Source organism: Camelus ferus, chromosome 17 (genome assembly GCF_009834535.1).
Source record: "Camelus ferus isolate YT-003-E chromosome 17, BCGSAC_Cfer_1.0, whole genome shotgun sequence".
Classification (NCBI taxonomy): Eukaryota; Metazoa; Chordata; class Mammalia; order Artiodactyla; family Camelidae; genus Camelus; species Camelus ferus.
This window is the reverse complement of record NC_045712.1, coordinates 3,550,008-3,569,888: the sequence shown is the minus strand read 5'-3', so window position 1 is coordinate 3,569,888 and position 19,881 is coordinate 3,550,008. Positions and strand designations below refer to the sequence as shown.

Genomic DNA, 19,881 nt, shown 5'->3' with positions numbered 1-19,881 from the left:
CCTTTTTATTTTACTGTACTTACATAGGTAGAGGAAAATAGTTTATTTACTCTGTTAGCAAATACGTACTTAATAAAATAATCAAAACACTTACTTATATGGGTCTGATTACTGAGACTATATAAAGTACAATAATATTGAACATTTCAAATCACATTACCTTCTTTTTCTATGATCTTTGTGTAAACATAAACTATAAATAATTAAGTGTTACCATTATCATCGTTGAAGCTTGCAGATGATAAATTATATACCTGAAGAGATCAAATGAAATATAGAAAAGAATCGCCATTAATCCACTAGCTCACTGAAAGGAAATAGTTATTAGTGCGAATAAAGATCACCTTTAGATTGGGTATAGGAGTCAAACTGTTACCATCTCCTTCCCATCGCTGCTCTGAATGAGTCTAGATAAGTCACATACCAATTGTCAGTTTTAATCCTCAAAACAACCCTAAAATAAAGCTATTTCTCTTACTTACAAATAAGTAAAGCAAGAATCAAGAGACACGTTTTGGCCAGGGTTACCTATGGATGTCTTAAATACCAGTCTATCCTAGTCCAACCTCCTTTAGTAGAAGCTAAAGTTTTAGGTATGAAAGTTTTCAACAAGAGTGTCATTTAATCTACAAAGGAAATTTTTTTTTGATCCTGCCTCAGGTTTATTTGTCTAAACAGCACAGGTAGACATGAGCCCCATGCAGACAGCAGCCCAGGGGTCACACTAGTCCTTATATCCTCACATCAGTAGATGAAAGCTTCTACTCTGGAGCCTTTCTGGGGGCCTGGGTGCCTTCGGGAGCCTGAACCTGAGCCTGAGCTGCAGCTGCGGCCTTGGTCTGAGCCTTGTCCTTAGCCTCTGGCCGACAGAGCCTGAGACCCTTGGCGATGCGGGCATGAGCATGTTTCCCGAGCTTGGGGTGAGCAATGTAGGCAAGTCGACTGAGCTTGCAGCTGTTGCCCTTTGGAATCTTGGGCTTGATCTCCTTGGGCTTTATGAGAGCCTTGATAGCCTCAGCACTTGCACTCATGGCCTTGGCGTTGTTGGCCTGCATCTTCTTCAGGCCCTTCTTGTTGTGCTTCTTGGCAAAGCGCATGTTCCTCAGGAACTTGGGGTCTACCCCCTTAAGATATTCGTATCGTTGTAATTGGGGTTTTTTGATGCCATTTCTGTGCCATTTTCGGGACTGGTTGTGTGTGGTGTGGTTCTTCGACTTGGCCATGCCTGCACCGGAGCTGGGAGATCCCAAATCGCCTGGGACCGCAAGAGAAAGAAGTAAAGGAAATTATTTTTAAATGTTGAGAATGAAACATCACCAAAAGGCGTAGCATCATCAAACCAGAATAAAAGAAGTAGTACAGAATGGGAAATAGGTCTTAGGGTTTCCATGTTAGCATGAGCCATTCCTGATCGTGGGGGCGGGGATGGCCTGGCTGAATGGAAACATAGTGTTTCATTAGATGTATTGTTTCAGAAACCATTGTGGCTTGGGCCTATGTGGAAGATCTCTTTTTGACCTACCACTAACTCAAAACCTGCTTCATTAACAATGAGTGAAGGTTGAGCCTTATGCCAATAAGCATATGAAAAAAGTATTCAACACCTTAAGCTATAGGAGAAATGAAAATTGAGACTATATGATATACCACTCTATACCCACTAAATGGCTAAAATGAAGGAGACTGACAGCAATATGTATTGGTGCTGGTGGGTAACAGCTAGCACTTTCATACATTATAGGTGTGGATGTGAAATGATGCAGTTCTTTTGGACTGTTTGAACAGTCTGACAGTTCCATAAAAAGTTAAAAAGTTAAAATGAATATACCCTGTGACCTAACAATTATGTTTATATGCAAGGAAATTAATCCAAGAGGACTGAAAGCATGTCTACAAAGAGCCTTGTCTTAGAATGTTCATAGGAACTGTATTTATAATCTCAAATAAAACTGGGAACAGCCTAGGTGTCCATCAACAGAAGAAGATACAAGCAAATGGTGGCATGTTCGTGCAGTGGAAAACTATTCAGCAATGAAAAGCAGTAACATGAATGAATCTCAAAACATAATGAATGAAAGATGCCAGACACAAAGAAATGTGTCCTGATTGTTTCCATTTGTATAGAACACCAGAATAGGCAATATAATCTCTCAGGAAAGGAGTCACTTCCTTTGAGGGCAGGATGTTGACTGAGAAAAAAGAACTTCTGGAGTGACTGAAAATATCCTGTATCTTGGTAGGATGATGGATTGAACTTTAAACTCCAGATATGTACAGTTGAGTGTGTGTAAATTATTCCTTAATAAAAATATCCTTTTTAATTATTAAGCCTTAGAGATTATGGGCAGCCCAGGCATTGAAGAAACTGCTTTGTGTGAATGATGGTGCATGGCCATGTATTCATGAGGGAGTAAGCACAGAAAATACAGTCACACATAGGACATGCAGGGTGACTGTGTCTCTAGACGCTCTGTTTTCAGGTATGAGGGATGATGAGAAAGAGGATAGATTTGAACCTGACATGTTTTCTCAGAAATCCTGTTAAAGGCTGCTTTTTAGGAACGGCTGGTGAAATCTTCCCCTGTTTTGGGCCAAAATGCCCCTCGAATTGAATTTACTGCCTGCTCCCCCAACCTCCTGCATCTCTTACTTCTCCCGGGGCATCCTCACTAGCCAGATGCTCATTGAAAATGATATTTTTGTCTCTTTGAATTGGCTGTGCTCAGAGAGGTAGAACTCCCATGATGCCACAACAAACCCAGCTTGTGCAAAGACAGTACTAATTTTAAAAACTCAAGTGTTATGTCTGGGACTTTTTTTTTTTTTAACCTCTCCTAGAACTCTTCTCTGCTGTCACACATAAATCAGAGGATTATGAAAGAACTAGTCAAAGTGGCTGTTTCCTTCTAAGGCTGTAATTTGGCTCCATGAATTATTAATTATTAAACCGGTACAGCATCAGCTCCTCAGAACCCAGTATAAATGTGAAAGGCCCACCTTATCAGTTATAATCTAAGGAGCTGCAGTAATGTGACTCCTGCCATTTAGTGCTCTGTGGTATGTTAAAGGGAGTTGGAATATTCAACCCATGCAACTTTCTAAAATAAAATACAAAGCAAAGCAGAGAGTTTTTTCTTCTTTGCAAGTAGCTTTGAAAGTCAGTATAAGGAAGCAGATGTGGATTGCTTCAAGGGTTTTGATTATCGTGAAGGATGGCGTTGTTTCATAGATGCTGAAGCAAGTAACAGGACATGTAAAAGACTGTGGTTGAAGAAAACCATCTGAAAGTAGAGCTTTGGAACGTCTTGCATCTCTGCTGCTGCTAAGGAGGAAATAAATAATGCACCAAGGATTGAAGTTGTGCTAAAGATAAGTTCAGTATTTGTTGAAAGCAGACATCTGACCTAGTAAGTACATTATTTTTCATATACGAATTATAACTCTTCAAAGAAGCAAGGAACTAAGAATGTATGATCCTTTTTGTTTTTTTTCTGGGATACTTAGCTTTAATACTTGATGAAGCCTCCCAGACTTCTTTGGTTCTCTCTTTAATATGTAATGTCGTTTCATTTTAAAACCTTATGTGGAAAATATATGAGCTTAAAGGCTGCTCTTTTTTGAGAACATAAGATTAGTCTCATTTTATGTGCAGTTTTTTTTAAGCAATTTCTGAATATTTCAGAAGCACGCTCTCTACGTATACACACAATGAGTCTATCTAATTCAGACAACAGCAGTCTTAACTTATAAATGCCACACTGCTCAACATTACAATTTATAGAAGGAAATTACACCAAAGCTCTGGTCTAGCCAATGATTTTGAATGGGTGTTTTTTATCAATATAAATTTTAGTAAGGTAGAAATGTATGTTGTGGTTAGCTATGCTAAAATAAATGTGTTATGTATGTTTCACTAGCTTAGCCCTTCCTGGAGATTATTTTAGAAATAATTATTTTGCTAAATCTCTGCAAACTTTCATATTATTAATAGGAATTTCAGTAGCTTTATTACTTTGAGTACACTGCAGTGACGCTAGTCCTATTTGACTTAAATTAAAACAGATTACAGTATTCAGAAAGAATTTTATGAGGTTAAATTTGGTGCAGGAAAACAGAGAGAAAATTCATTCTACAAAAATGGCTAAATGTGAAAATGACCTAGGAGATAAAAGCCCCTTGATTGCACTATTTTTTCTGTACGGCCAGTTATAACATAATGACAAGTTAACATTTTGCTTGAACCTATCTGATGTGAAAATGTTAAGAATAGAGATAATTTTCCTGGTTAGGCCAGAGAGGCCAGGTTGTGACATGCAGTACTTCAAAGATAAATAATAGTGTATCAAAAATTAGGAAATCTCCTGTAATTTTAAGTATGCTTGAATAATAACATACATTTCCAAAGGGTTTTTCTGAATGAAAGAGATTATGCCACGTAATTGTAGGACACATTAAAACAAACAAAAAAGACGTTTCCCCTTTAGGGTGAAATAATTCATTTTCTGTTTTAAATAAATTGTTTTGTGTATGCAAAACTAGGAGCAAACATGCATCCAAAAGACAATTAGATGGATTTATTTCATTGATAATATGGTGCTACGGATATGGTACCTATTTTAGACCCATTTCCACTCCTAGCCAACAGCTATCGTTTGAAAAAATTAATATTTTCTTGGTTTTATTTTCTCTGTGAGAGGTGAATCCAGTAAGCTGGCATTAAGGGCGGAAAATGTACAGATGTAGGTTTACTGCAGGTAGGTTTAGTAAGATTGGATTGTGAGACTGGGCTTTGGTTCAGTATTAAAAGTCTCTTTATAACCAAAGCATTTCTGAGATCCAGTTCCTGGTCCATCACTGTTGGCAGCATATTACCAAAACTCAAGAGTTCCCTGAAACTCTTGGAAATGACCATAGATCACAGATGATGGGCTCATTTTCCGTTCTGTTTTGCCAACCCAGTATGACTCCTTCCATTCTGTTGCATGAAGATCTGGATTGTATATTTGGACTTTGAGTGAATCTGTAGAATGTAAGAATCAGGCATTTTCAGAAGTTGGTTTGTTAGATGAATGTTAAATTTTAAACCAATGAAAGATGGTAAGTTAGAAATCTGTAACAATTTAGGAACAGAACAACATTTTGGAAAAAAGCAATATGCAGGGCTTGACTTAGATGTTCTATTAAGAAAGAGCCATTGAAGGTAGGGAATAAAAAGGTATCCCTTTGGTTGGAGACCCTTCTGTTCTTGCTCAGTATGTATGTTTTTCTAGGATTCCTTTCTACTCTGAATTGCTCTTGCCCTGGGTTAGTCTCTAGGGTTAGTCCCTAGATTTCTCGTCATTGGCCATAGTAAGCCAGGATCAGCATTTTAAGTTTGCTCTCTTGCTGCGCCCTGTCTGGTGTCTTCTTTAAGTCTTTTTTTTTTTTTTTAAACTCATGTAAGGTTTAAGGCATTGTCACTTCTGTGACCATAGTTTCAAGACTGTGCTCATGTAGTGGATTTTTTTTTTTTCATGATGAATATCTTAGGATCCATCCGTGATTTCAGATTGGAGTGGAATAGAGTTGTTTTTGAAAATAAGCTATGCTGCTTCATTACATAAACTCCCTGAGCCTGTTTTCCCTGCTTGGAAATGAACATGTTAATACTGCCTGTCTCATTAGATTGTTGAGAGAATCAAATGAGAGAATACACAATGATACTTAGTTTTTGCCTTGCATATAGTAACTGTTCAATAAATTTATGACTGCATTCACCTATTACATCAGGACGCTTTTCCAAAAAATCCTTTCAGTTATTTCTAGTTTTGGGTAATAATGGATTTGGCCTGGTATACAGATTCTCAGTACACTAACTATGAATCTTATTTAAACATGTATTTATTTTTAATGAAGAGTAGAAACCAAATGGTTTCTGTCATTACCAGCTCACCGCATAATCAGGCTGTGGTTGGAATCTACTTGTAAAGAGTAACCTCCCCATTTTTCTTCAAATAAAATCAATAGATGTGAGTGATTGTATTAGTTATGAAATATATCAAGGAGAAATGTAACTGTGTACATCATGTAATATAATCTAATGTGGGCAGACAAACTGAGAATAATGATGGGTTTGGGTTTTCCCAGGAAGGATTTATGTAACTAACTTTTCTATAGGTTGAAAGTTAGTCCTTTTAGGATTTCCAGGTTTTCTGCCTTCAGTAAAGTAGCACCTTTTCTCCTTCAAGACCTTTCTTCTTTATACAACTTTCCTGATAAATACCACCATGTTATTTTATTTGAAACATTTCTACTGTAACAAAATCAGAAACTTGTTCCTGTATTATTTTGAAAATTTCCCCATTGTTCATACTATCTTTTTTTTTTTCTTAAACCATATTACAAGGTTTTGGAATCACATGTTTACCATGGAACCTTCCCTTGTCACTTGGTGTGTGATTGTGTTTCTGTAGATAAGTAGGGAAGTAAGTAACAGAGCTCAGCTTCTAAATGCTAGTTCCATGAATCAAATGGAGAATTATAAAATGTAGATGTAGTAACAATTTAATGTTTCCAGATTATTAATAAAAATTAATATTTTCTACATGACTATATCAGAATGATGGTGCAAGAATCATGCCTATTATCATTTTAAAAATGAAATATTTGGTTACTAAATTTTGTGCCTCTAAGCAAAGAAACGAACTTTGTGATGGCTTTTATTCCCAGTGTTCCAATGAATACTCAGAATTAGTTTGGATTATACTGTTCATAACAGGAGAGACACTATGCTCCAACGTTCAGTTTCTAACTGAATATCTATGCCACCCCCCTCTTTCCCTCCCTTGGTTTAAAATGATCCTCTTTGAGGAGAATTCTTATGGGATTCTTACAGGGTAAGGGTTAGTGTGTGGAGAAACTAGCATAGAACTTAGTACATGATAAGTAGTCATTTTAATTTTTGCTTCTCTTTCTAACTGTAAAGTATATGCCAAATATTGAGAGAAAATCGACCTCGCTATTCCCACTCTCATCAGCCTGTATGTAGGTTTATTCTCCAGATTTGCCAAAATCACAATCAAGAATTGTTTCTTAGTAGGTTTTGGGGAGTCAGTTACACAATTCGGATCTCATAACTTGAGATTAGAAATGGAGAACCTCAGAGATCATGTGGCTCATTACTTGAATATGGGATAGCTCCCAAAAGGCCTCCCACGGTCATAGAGCTTGTTAGTAGTGGGACCAGATGGAGAAATCAGGTCTCCTGACTCCTTGTGTGCTGTCCTGTTTAGTGCACCATGTTTCGTCTGAGTCAGGTCGATAAACTGCTCCCTGCTGACACTGGGAAACCGGTCAGGTATCTGTGGGCAATGTAGCACAGTGGCTGTTTTGGACTGTCACCCCAGAAGTTAAGATAACAAAAGCCAGCTTCCACCTGGATCTGCTTGCATGTGTAAATTATTTCACAACTTAGAACTTCTTTTTTTTTTTTTTTCTGTAAAATAATAGGTTTCTGATCTTGTTTTTTGCTGCTCTTCTCAAGTGGGATGAGGGATGGAGACAATTTGAGTAATTCAAGGGGAGGAAAGCAAATGAGAAAAAGAATTATTTTGTTCTTATTCAGAATGAACTGTACGCCTAGTTTGATGTTTCCTTCAGGGATTCCAAATTGCTTCTCGAGCTAGTAATAGTTTACTCTTCAGATAGGCTGTGGACTTTGTAGAGGTTAAAACTTTCACCACACAAGGGTAGCTGTTGGTTCACCACAGTGCCTTGAAAGGCAAACTTGAACCAGAAACTCAAGGATTGAATATTTTAATCCTGCAGAAGCAATTTTGTTCACTGGCAAAACGGTACCTGGATTTTGAGTATTTCTCAGGGGAGTTTGGCTGGGAATGTAAAATGTGTTAGGGCTCCTCTTGGGGCAGAGAACAGCTGCTGGAAGGTAATCTGATAAAAGAGAAATGGATGAAGACGGGGTACGTGACACCTGCCCTGCTGGAACTGTGCTTGAGCCGCTCCAGCAGTTTTGGTTTGACAGACTGATCAAGACAACAGGCTTGTGGGAATGGCCTGGCTAGGACAGCTGTGGCCTTCCTTCAGGGTTCTGCTCCCTACTCCACCTTGCAGCCAAATAAAATGGGACTTCATCCTGTCCTAAAAATACAGTGTCAGGGCTGAGCTTACTGACCATTTCTGTTGGATAGTTTCTCCCATCTGAGTTTAGGAGTAAGTGTGAGGATTTGAGACAAATGAAAATTGCCCAAATAGCCTGGAGAAAGGAGGTGTGGATTCAAACTTTCAAGTTTCATTTTCAGGCTTCGTCCAGCATCTCTTTGATTTTAAGTAAGCCTCTCTAACTATCTTATATCCACTAGTTTCTTTTAAAATAGAGCAGTAACGATTCCGACCTTCTTTAAGGTTCAAGTTATTTTTTTTTCTTTTTTTTTTTTTAAGACTTAAATGGATTAGAGATATTTGAAAGTCCTTTAAGTGGTCCATGTCCTTTGCTGGGTAATGATAATTGCAGTAGTTCCTTAAGTATCTTGTCTTGAATAGAGATGTGCATTAATTTGTTCAGGTTGCCATAACCAAGTGTCACCAACTAGGTGGCTTAAATAACCGTAATAGTTGTTTCATGGACCTGGAGGCTAGAAGTCCAAGATCAAGGTTTCTGCAGGGTTGGCTCCCTCTGAGAGCTGTGGGGGAGAATCTGCCCCAGACCCTTCTCCCAGCTGCTGGGGGTTTGTTGTCAATCTTTACTGTTCTGTCGTGTGTGGGAGCATCACCCTGAGTTTTGCTTTAATCTTCACATGGAATTCTCTGTCTCTGTCTCTGTCTCTTTCTCTGTGTCTATGTGTGTATCCAAATTGGATTAGGTGCCCATCCTACTCTAGTACGAACTCAACTAATTGCATCTGCAATGCCCCTCTTTCCATTTAGGTCATATCTTGAGGCACTAGGAGTTAGGAGTTCAAGATAAGAATTTTGGGAGATGGGAGGAGGGGAGAAGAAATTCAACTCATAACAAGGAATAGGGGGAATTTTAGAAATTACTTTATTTACTTAGTGTCCTTTTTATTGATGGGAAACTTTAGAGTTACCATAATGTCATTCTGTATCCTTCCATTCCTCCACTCCTATTCTTTTTATTAACTGCAAACAACAACCCACATCCTAATATACTAAACTTATAATCATGAAGTTACAATGAGAGATAATATACCATGAGATAAGTACTATAGCCAGTAATTGTGAATGAGTCTTAGTAAGACAAGACTCTAGACCAATCTGACCACCAGCAATTATTTTAGTCAGTTTCTGAGTCACTAAATATTGTACCCAATCTGATGAGAGTTTATATATTTTTAATTTTCAGAGAATTTAATTTACATTATCTCACTTAAACCAAAATAGCTACAATATGTACCCATATCAAAGATTTTTGAAATTCAGGTTGAAAAGTGATGAAATGCTAGAGGTTCCTTGGCTGCTGATTGGGTTAAACACAGCCTGGATTAACTTTTATGGAAGATTTCAAGTCCAAATGCTGAATTCTTTCTACCTATCATCATGTTGCTCTTTAGAAAATTGGTATAGGTGGGTTTGTGACTCAGATCACTCTCATACTGAAACACTGGAATTATATAGTGGACTCTGTAACACCAAGTGCACATTGTTCATATAATACTTTCTCAATTTCCTTGAATCAAATCTTTCTCATTCCTATAATCAATCAACTGTAATCATTATGTTTGAAGCTCTGTGGTTGACATAGGTGAGGAAAAGAATTGTTTTATTTCTCTAAATCATTTTTCTTCTGCAGAAGCCTGGTGTATTTGTTTTTATTGCTGTTCTAACAAATTATCACAAATTTAGCAACTTAAAATAATCCCCATTTATTAGCTCGCAGTTTTCAGGTCTCAGAAGTATGAGCACAGCATGGATCTCTGCTGAGGGTCTAACAAGGTTGAAAGCAAGGGATCAACAAGTTTTTTGTTTTTGTTTTTTTCTTCTTGTTTTCCTGGTGCTGAGGGTAAAATCTTTTTCTGGGATCATTCAAGATACTGGCAGGATTCAGCTCCATGTGACTGTAGAGTTCCAGGCCCCGTTTTCTTGCTGGCTTTTGTTGTGAAGTCATTCTGAGTTTCTAGAATCCACCTACGTACCTGGCTCATTGCTGTTTTCAAAGCCAGAGATGGTGGGTCAGGTTCTTCTCAAATGTCTCTCTGTCCTCCCCTTCATCCTCATTTCTCAGTCCTCACCTTCTTATTCAGGTACCTCCAATGGATTTTTCTGTTGCCGCCTTCTGCTTTTGAGAACAGATATGATGGCATTGGCTCCACTGATTATCCAGAATAACTCCCCTATTTTAAAGAAAGCTGATAAATAACCTTAATTCCATCAGCAAAGTACCTTCAAAGCAGCACCTAGATTCATGTTTGATGGAATAACCAAGAAATAGGAATCTCGGAGGGATGTATTTAGAATTCTGCACATCATAGCCTGGTAACTGTTTTTGTATTAAGCATTTTTATATTGGACAGAAATATACACACAAAATCATGTATCTTAGAGTATAAAAATACCTTCACATTTATTATAATGTCATGTTATTTTCTTATCTGTAAGAGATGGAGATAATCATCCCCATCTCACAGATATGGAAACAAAAGCCATGAGCTAGAGAGTTTTGCTCAGATGCAGGAGACCTGTAATTTCAAGTATATTAGAGTTCCTCTCTGTGTAAATAACATTTGCTAGTCCTTAGCTTAATAAAGATAAACAGGCCTTTATTTTATCCCTTCTTCTGTTTTAACTATTCGTATCATTGATATTATTACTTCCTTATTCCTTCCTGATTTATGAATCCTCCCAAATTAGAAACCAACTTCAGGATAGGGGAGGATATTGTTAAGGAGAGTGAAATCCCCAGGATAAAATATCTGGCTCTTTATTAGAATAATACATGTATTTCCAAGCTTTGTTTATTGGGAGTTTGAGGGTGCTTAGAAATATTAACAGTCCAGTAGCAGTGAGCACACCTAGAGCCTGTGTCTTGGTATTTAAATACCATTGTTTAATGATATTTAATACCACTGTCTAAGGGCTCCTTGCAGAAGTGGCTTATTCCAAGACTGGGGCAGAGAAAGTGCAAGATGAGCTTGGAGCATCTTTGTTGCTGCAAGTAAGGGAGTGCTTGAAAGAGATGGGGTTATGTCAAAGGACACAGGTGTCAACATGAAAGGGCTCCCAATGACTAAAGCTAGAAAATTAGAGCACCCCAATAAATAACTATAAAACTGAGTTTTAACCCATAGAATAAAATAAATAATTATGAGCCCATACTGAGATAGATAGATAGATTAGGTAGATAGATTGATGGCAGAGAAGACACAGCTCATCTTTATGCAAGAGTTCCAGTCAGTAAATATGCAAGGAATAAGGAAGATGGAAAATGGTAGAAAACCACAGAGTAATTGTTGAGGAAAGAACCACTGATGGATGCTAAAACTAGTAAATGAAAGTTTGGGGGAAAACAAGCTTTTCTTACTTAAGAACATCTCTGCATAAGTTGTTATTAATTAAAGAGGGGAACATTGTGACTTTACAGTGGCAGTACCTGGCAGACACTACCTTAACCAGTTGTTCATGATTAAGAACCATGATCATGATTGACATCAGTAATAATGAGACATACAGTTTATATGGACCTCTGGCATGATGCATTTAGAAGGGTCCACTCATTACTTCTGTTTTGTTCTTGAGAAAAATACACAACCATCATGTCATCATGAGGAAAGACCAGACAAACCCAAACGGAGGGACACTCTACAAAATTGTTTACGAATATTCTACATTATATCATATTATAGAAAAATAAAAAGGCATTAGTGAAAACACTGGTACAATCTGTATTGTTTCTTGTTTCGATCATGGGGCTGTGGTTATGTGGATTAACATTGGAGCAGATGGATGAAGATTATATGGCAATTCTCTGTACCAGTTTGGCCATTTTTTTAAGTCTAAAATAGTTTTTTTAAGTCTGATTCTCCCGTATACTATTTGTAGATTTGTAATATTGGATTAATTCTTGTAACCTCATTGAGCTTCATTTTACTTATATGGAAAATAGGTCTAACAAGTCAGAGGTTGTAACAAACAAAGTGTTTGAAATGTAATTTAGACAACATGATAATTAAAAGCAGTGGCTTTTAAGTTATGCCAATGTGGTATCAGTCCATCAGTCCTGATTCTGGTAAGACCATGCAAAAATACCTGAGTTCATTAGGCTTCAGTTTCCCTATTGTTAGTATTCATAGGCTTATTGTGGGTTTTAAATATGATACAATAGGTAAGCACTTTGACATAGTACATACTCAAAAACTTGCTATTATTGCTACATATTTATGTTTAAAATTGAATTAGATAGGTTTTACTTATTATATGTTGACATCAATGAAACTTTTAAAAGTGTATTAAAATACATATAACATAAAATCTGCCATGTTAACCACTTTTAAGTGTGCAGTTCAGTAGCATCAGTTATGTTCCCAGTGTTGTACAGCCATCACTGGGATCTGTTTTCACACTTTTTTTCCTCATCTCTTGGGGGAACCTCTGTAATCACTGAGCAACCACTTTCCATTCCTTCTGATATCCCAGCTCCTGGTAACCTCTGATCTGTTTGGTTTTGTTTTTGTTTTTGGTGTCTCTATGAATTAGCCTAGTCTAGATATTTTATAAGTGGAATCATATAATATTTGTTCTTTTGCTTTTTGTTTCTGTTCAGTGCAGCTTTTTACTTGAACCTCAGCTCAAATTCTGTTGCTTTAAACAATATTTTGTATCCTTGCATGAGTTGGTCAGGTAAATATTTTGTTTATGGTGTTAAAAAAAAAAAGCAAATGAATAGAAATCTGTCAATCTTATTTAATAACTTTAATAACCAAAGATTCTGCCAAGAAATCATGTGTGAAAATGTTCACCACAATGTTATTAATTATATTGGAATGACTACCTGAATGTCCAATAGCAGGAGGATGATTAAATTAAACCTCATAGGAATTCTAAGAAAATGCTGCCTGATGATTTCTGGGTAGAATAACTAGTAAATTTTATTTTCTGTATCTTACGTATATTTTATTTTAAAAATGTACGATTTTTCTGACAGAAATTTATAAATATAAGTTTACATTTAGTCAACTGATCAATAAATTTATATGTGTTATTTATACAGCCAATACCTGAGATCAAATGTTCAAACTACTACCCAGATTATTATTAGTCCATAAGTTACTTGTGAATGGACAAATATATCTGTACATGATTATGCCAGGAGGTGGACCAAGAATGAGAAGAAAATTGAATCCGATGCTCTGGATTCCAACATCTAACATTAGATTTTTTTTTTTCTGCATAAAACAGATACAAACATTAAGCATCTAAAATACTTAGTTAATTTATTTAGTTTATGTTTTTTATTTGATGCTGGCAATAATAAATAGCTTTGACTTATAACATAACAGGTAGGTTTGTATCTGGAGAGAGGGTCCATAATAAAAAGAAGTTATTTTTACTTGTCACTTTTAGCTCAAAACAAAGATGAAAAAACATTGAGATGAATCCGTTGTCGAGTAACTTATGAGAAACCCAGATATATCTAAAGAATCATGCTGAGATTTGACATACTTTTAGGGTTTTCTTTATTTTTTGTTTACAAATTCGTTTTATACACCACTTGATCTACGGATCAACCAAGACCTGATAACTTCCATAACATAATTGCCATCAATTTATCTCACCATGTGGAAGAATGCCTTAAAATATAGAGAAGTCATAACATAAAACAAACATAAAGAACACTGGAATGAAGTTTGGGTGTTATGTCTGTGGTTTGGTTATCTTAACTTCATGTGTTGCTTGACTCACTTCTTCACTTATCGCCCGGGAATGATAACCCTCCTCTGGGTCATGAAAAGGTGAAAATAGTGCAATATGTGGAAATTGATCATCAAAATGAGTCAAAATGTCAAGTTTGAGGTCTGATGGATAACAAATGCTGAAAAGTTGTCCCGCTCCTTACAGGGGGATGTCTTGCTTTAAGAAAAGCCAGTATTTTAAAAAGTGGTAAATAAAAGGATTAATAAATCTCCACAGAATAATCCATTTGTGATACGTCTGAATTGTTAACTGAAACAGTGACCATGCCACTTTAATACGTGTGTGTATTATGTACATGATATATGAACATATCCATGTACTTCTACATACATGATGAACAGTTGTGACGTATTTGTTTACAATTACTTCATTTCTGAGCAGCATGGTAGTTCAAGAGGATTAGACTGGTTATTCTATTAAAATACTGCCTTAGGGAGAAAATATCTGAAATTAAGGAGCAGTTATTTTTGCTTGGCTTTCATTCTGACCGTAAGCTACTGTCTCATACAAACTTTCTATCAGCAAATGAGCATTTTTTTGTACAATCTAAGAGGGATGTGGTACTGGGGCAATCCTGTATTGATATGCCTCAGAATTACATATCCCTTGAGACCAATTACCAAGGTTCACAAGGTTGTTTTTATTTTGCTTTCTCTTGATGCCTTTTTAATGAGGCCTCCCAGTAAACAGCAAGCATGATGCTCTCTTGTTGGGAACCTGTCTGCCGCCTGCAACCATTTATTACTAATACATCTGGGAAATGATTTATAAATTAAATATTAGGAAAATGTACTTTAGGAAAAATAGTAGTAAGAGGTATAATTTATAGTTCTCATTTAGGGAGTCAGGCCAGCAATTTGCTAATGGAATGACGCCGAGAGCCACTCTCGGAAACTTAGTCGTGGTTTATGTAATAAATAGAGTGGATGAAGGGCGCCTTCAGTGTGTTTATTTGGGCAAGTGGTTCATTTTAATAAATTGATAAGGCAGAAGATCCCAAGTCTTCCTTCAGAAAGACCCTGTGGAAAAGTGAGAGATAATAACAATACTGACGTATCCATATGTGTTATAAGTACTCTTTTGTAGGACAAATGTGTTCATTATTAGGAAGTGAATACAGCTTCATCACAGAATAGGATGTGATAATAGTATATGTCATGGTTTGACATAGAAAGTATATTAGACTCCATTATAGAACCGTTTTCTCATTGTACAGATGGGGAAACTGAGGACATGCCTGTTGATAACTTACTCAAGTTCTCATAACTTTCAAAATATTAAGTTTGGAGTTTATTTGCAAGGCTTACTTTGCGATTTGTCTTTGGACACATTTGGTAGGTTTTGTATGATAGTATCTCCTTTTCAGCTAATGAGTCAGATGAGGTCTGCATTTTACGAGAGTATCTTTCACATCTGTATCATTTAAGGAAGATGAACCACAGTTGTGTTTACACACCCAGCATTTAAGGGGAACAAAATTAGAGCTTTAGGATTGTCTTGTAAAATGTTATGAATTCCAGAGAATTAAAGCATACTCATCTTGTAGGTTTTTTTAATAAAACATTTGCACCTTTTCAAAAAGTTCTGAAAATTTCCAGGTATCTTTTTAATATTATTATAAAATAGGTGCATGGGATAGTTTCATATATATAGGAAATCAGCTCATAACTACAGAAGCCATAACTTTGTAGTCAACATTTATTTTCAGATCCCATTGCAGTTTCTTTCATTTCTCTAAGAATGGTTAGGCTGTATTTCAATATGAATTTCAAAGATACAATCAAGCATGTAGAATGATACCTAGTCTCTGTTTCAAAGAAATATGCGCTTATATTATCTGTAGGTATGATACACAGTTGACCTTCTAACAGTGTGGAGTTTCGGGGCACCAACACCCACCCAACTGCAGTTGAAAATCTGCATATAACTTTTGACTCCCCCAAAACTTAACTGCTGATAGCCTGCTGTTGACTGGAAGCCTTATTAATAACATAAACACTTGACTTTTAATGCCTATTTTGTATGTTATATGTAGATCTACACCTAGTTTATGCATTTATGACATGCCTAACTTTTTCTTAATCTTTTCAGTATTTCTGGGCTTCACGGTTTGTCTGCAACTTTTTTCTGAATGTTGCAAATCTCCAAAATTTTTTTCAGTGTATTTATTGAAAATAAAATAGGCATGTAACTGGACCCGTGCAGTTCAAACTTGTGTTGTTCAAGGGTCAACTGTATGTTGGTAATATTATGTATATATGCTTGCAATTTGCACTTTAATATATATTCTATATTTTTTAATATTTACAAAAGTATTTTCATCTTATTTTTAAATGTATATATATGTGCATTTGTATAGAGACATTGTCTTTTTGCTATCTTGACCTCTGAACTTACTGTTTCTGCAGAAAACAGTTCCCTGGTATGATTCATTGGTATCTAGCTATCACTGCATCATGAAGGGAATCCACTGGATCATTGACACAGATTTCAGTGTTTGGGAAAGTTAGCTATACCATAGTTGAGTCATTTTGTACCTGTATTTACAGTCATTAATCTAGCTCATGTTGGCTTACAAGGAGAAACTTCAGAAATCAGTGAAGTACATTGAACCATTTCTCTTTATCTGATTTAAATCAAGTTATTTACCTTAAATTGACATATAATTAACATATAATATTTTATTAGTTTCAGGTGTACAGTATAATGATTTGATATTTGTATACCCTGAGAAATGATTGCAGTCAAGTTCTTTTGATAAAGTGGTATCTTGGCAAGTGAAGGCAGACAAAAGACCCTCAAAGGAACTTTGTGGGGCAGACACTGAAAACGTGTGTTGACAGCAAGTCTCTAATTCATCCTTCTAACAACATTTACAGTTAGAAGAGAACAGAGTATTCTCTGAGTCATAGTTTTTAGATAAAGATTGTTACAGAGGCATAATAATTCCAAAAGATTTCCATCTTCTAACAATCTCTTGAAATTAATGAATAAAGACAATGGCCTTTTATTCATCCAACTTTACCACACCAGGCAGTGGAAATAGAAAATGATTTAAAATTAATCCTTTCTTTTGACAGTTGTAAAATGGTAATCTTCCATTTTTATCCTCTCAGAGGATATTTGAAGATAACTTTTTTATTCTCCTATTTTCATATTCTGTCTCATAACCTCATATATCATGTAGCCAATTTCATTGCTGGTGGCCAAAATAAAACTGCTCTGGAAAGTCAGGACCCAGTCTCTAGGGTTCTGAAGAATGTATTAACACTGAAAATTGATTCCAGGTATATATTCAATGTTATTGCTTTAGAATACATGTCCTTTAGTGACATACCAAAAATGAAAGACTACAGGAGCTTATTTACGTGAATAAGCTTAGGGGTGAATTAGCTCCCTCTGCTTTAAAAGCTAGTAGTACATCAGCCTGACTGGTATCTTGGACAAGCAAAACTAAGTTATTTTTTCTAATATGTGGTATTATTAAAGTGCCAGAACTATTCCTCAAGACTGTACAGTTTTGTTTTGCTTTTCTTTTGTAATCTTGTTTGTTCAGAGTAAGCACCAGCCCACCAAGTACAATGTCTGTATTTCGACTGGACTTTACATTTAAAATGATGGCATTAATATAGTCAGTCTCTTCCCTTTCATTGGTTATTCAGTCAACTTGAAAACTGGTAAAAAATGTTTATATATATATAAATAAATGTTTATATATTTATATATATATATATATATATAAGAAAACTGGCATGCATGACACATACTTGCTTCTTCAGGACTGAGCTGCTTATTTAATACAACCCACAGAAGTGTCTGAAATCTAATTAATAAAATTCTAATGAAATGCATTTGTTGAGGAGAAGGTAAACTGTTGATATAAAGATTTAGAAGCTTCAGCCTTCGGTGATTGCCTGGTTTAGTATATGGAGTAGCTGTTCAAAAGGAAAGTTTATTTTTCATACTGGAAGTTTTGCAGGGTTCTGTTCTGTCATTCACTGGACTAATTCTTTTCTTTCTCCTTTTTTTCTTTCTTCTCCTTCACTGTCTCCATCTTCCCTCTCTTTCCTCTAGGATAGAGAAATAAGTCACTGGGAAAAAATTTTGAATTCCTTTACCCTGTGTATGTCATGTAAATTTCATTGTTTTGTGCCTCTTTTCCTTTGATTCTGTGGTGGTTGCGTCTTGAAGCATATTCTCTCCTTTTCAGTTTATATATAATTTACACGCTGTAAAAAACTTCAGTCTTCAGTATGTAGCTCAGTGTACGTGCTCATGTAACCATCACCCAGATCAAGATAGAGACTATTTTCATTAACTGGGAAAAGTTTTCTTTCACCTCTTCCCAGTCAATACCTCTCTACCCTCAGGCAATTGGTCTTCTGACTTCTGTCACTGTAGACTAGTTTTTCCTGTTCTTAAGTTTCATATACATGGAATCAGAAAAGGATGCCCTTTTCTGTATCCGGCTTGTTTAGCTCCACGTAATATCTTTGAGACTCATACATGTTGTTTCATGTACTACATGTGCCCTCCTTTCATTGCTGTCTGTTATCCCCTTGTATGAAAGTATCCCAGCTCTTGATCCACTCTCCTGGTGACGGACACGTCTGATGCACATTTACATGTATATTTGTCCTCAATTCTCTCGTTAGTTGGATACACCCATATTGGGTAGTGATTTACTCTTCCAATCCTCCTGCTATGAAAGTTATTCTTAGAAAAATACCGTTTGTATGTTCTTGAAATCTCAGACATTATCTAGCAAGCACAGGCTTTAAGGCAAATGATTCAGTTATCCTATTTATAGCTTCATGACATAGTTGTATCACCAGCCAGAATTTCTTCTTCTCGGGACCATCCATCTTCCTTTCTTATACTTCTTTTTATATTCGACCCTGCCTACTTCTCCAGTGGGAACCGCTTGATTGAATTTTGCCTGGTTTCTGAGAATCTTGCATATTTTGGCATCTACGGGGTACTCAGCAATGTTTGATGAATTAATATTTGTACTTCAAGTTTTTGGGTTCTTCTTAGAGATATGTTTTCATTAACTGTTTAGGAAATCTCAAGTTGTAGTTTTAGCGTTACAATGAAAATGCAAATGTAATCGTACCTTTTTAACAAAGCATCAAGGGGAAGGGGCTAGGATACTACTCAGCCATAAAAAAATAAAATAAAATAATGCCATTTGGAGCAACATCGATGGACCTGGAGGTTGTCATTCTAAGTAAGCCAGAAAGAGAAAGAAAAATGCCATATAATATCACTTATATGTGGAATCTAAAAAAAAAAGGAGACAAACAAACTTGTTTATAAAACCAAAAGAGACTCACAGACATAGAAAACAAACTTATGGTTACCAGAGGGCAAAGCGGGTAGGAAGGGATAAATTGGGAGTTTGAGATTTGCAGATACTGACTAATATATATATAAAATAAATGAATAACAATTTTGTACTGTATACCACAGGGAACTATATTCAAGTAGCTTGTACATATTGAACTGTATTCAATAATGAAAAAGAATACATGTATGTTCATGTATGACTGAAGCATTGTTCTGTACACTAGAAATTGACACAGCATTGTAAACTGACTATACTTCAATAACTACATACATACAGATTAAAAAAAGAATCCCCTTTTCAAGTATCAGAACTGTTTAAAATTATTTTATATCAGAAAAAAATCTCTAAAGTATACTACACACTTTTATATCTTCCCAGCTGAGTATATGATCATCTTTATGAATCAATTGCAAACTGATTATTGCATGGTGCTGTCTTAATACTCCACTGCTTTCTGCTCAGGCTTCTACCATATATCCTTATCTTAACCCAACTCTCTGCTCCATACTATGCCTCCATACTACTCCTGATTTTCTGCTTCTAGTCTTCTTTGCAGCATGAAGCAAGTAACCATTTTTGAATCAGCATAAAAATGTAAGTCTCTAAGC

General features: G+C 36.0%; 2 protein-coding genes across 3 annotated transcripts in view; one reads left to right on the top strand and one right to left on the bottom strand.

The window, feature by feature from the left end:
- Positions 1-19,881, top strand: part of CNTN4 (contactin 4) — an 813,748-nt gene that overhangs the window by 255,959 nt on the left and 537,908 nt on the right. The window lies entirely within an intron of this gene.
- Positions 639-18,566, bottom strand: LOC102509160 (60S ribosomal protein L29-like). Its single transcript, XM_032458062.1, has 3 exons — positions 18,526-18,566; positions 9,255-9,258; positions 639-1,255 (listed from the first exon to the last, which is right to left on the bottom strand). The coding sequence occupies exon 3, from the start codon at positions 1,221-1,223 to the stop codon at positions 762-764; it is 462 nt and encodes a 153-aa protein (XP_032313953.1). The 5' UTR covers positions 1,224-1,255; positions 9,255-9,258; positions 18,526-18,566; the 3' UTR covers positions 639-761.

Excerpts from the sequence above, each read along its gene's own strand:
- LOC102509160 (XM_032458062.1), bottom strand. The coding sequence starts at position 1,223 with ATGGCCAAGTCGAAGAACCACACCACACACAACCAGTCCCGAAAATGG.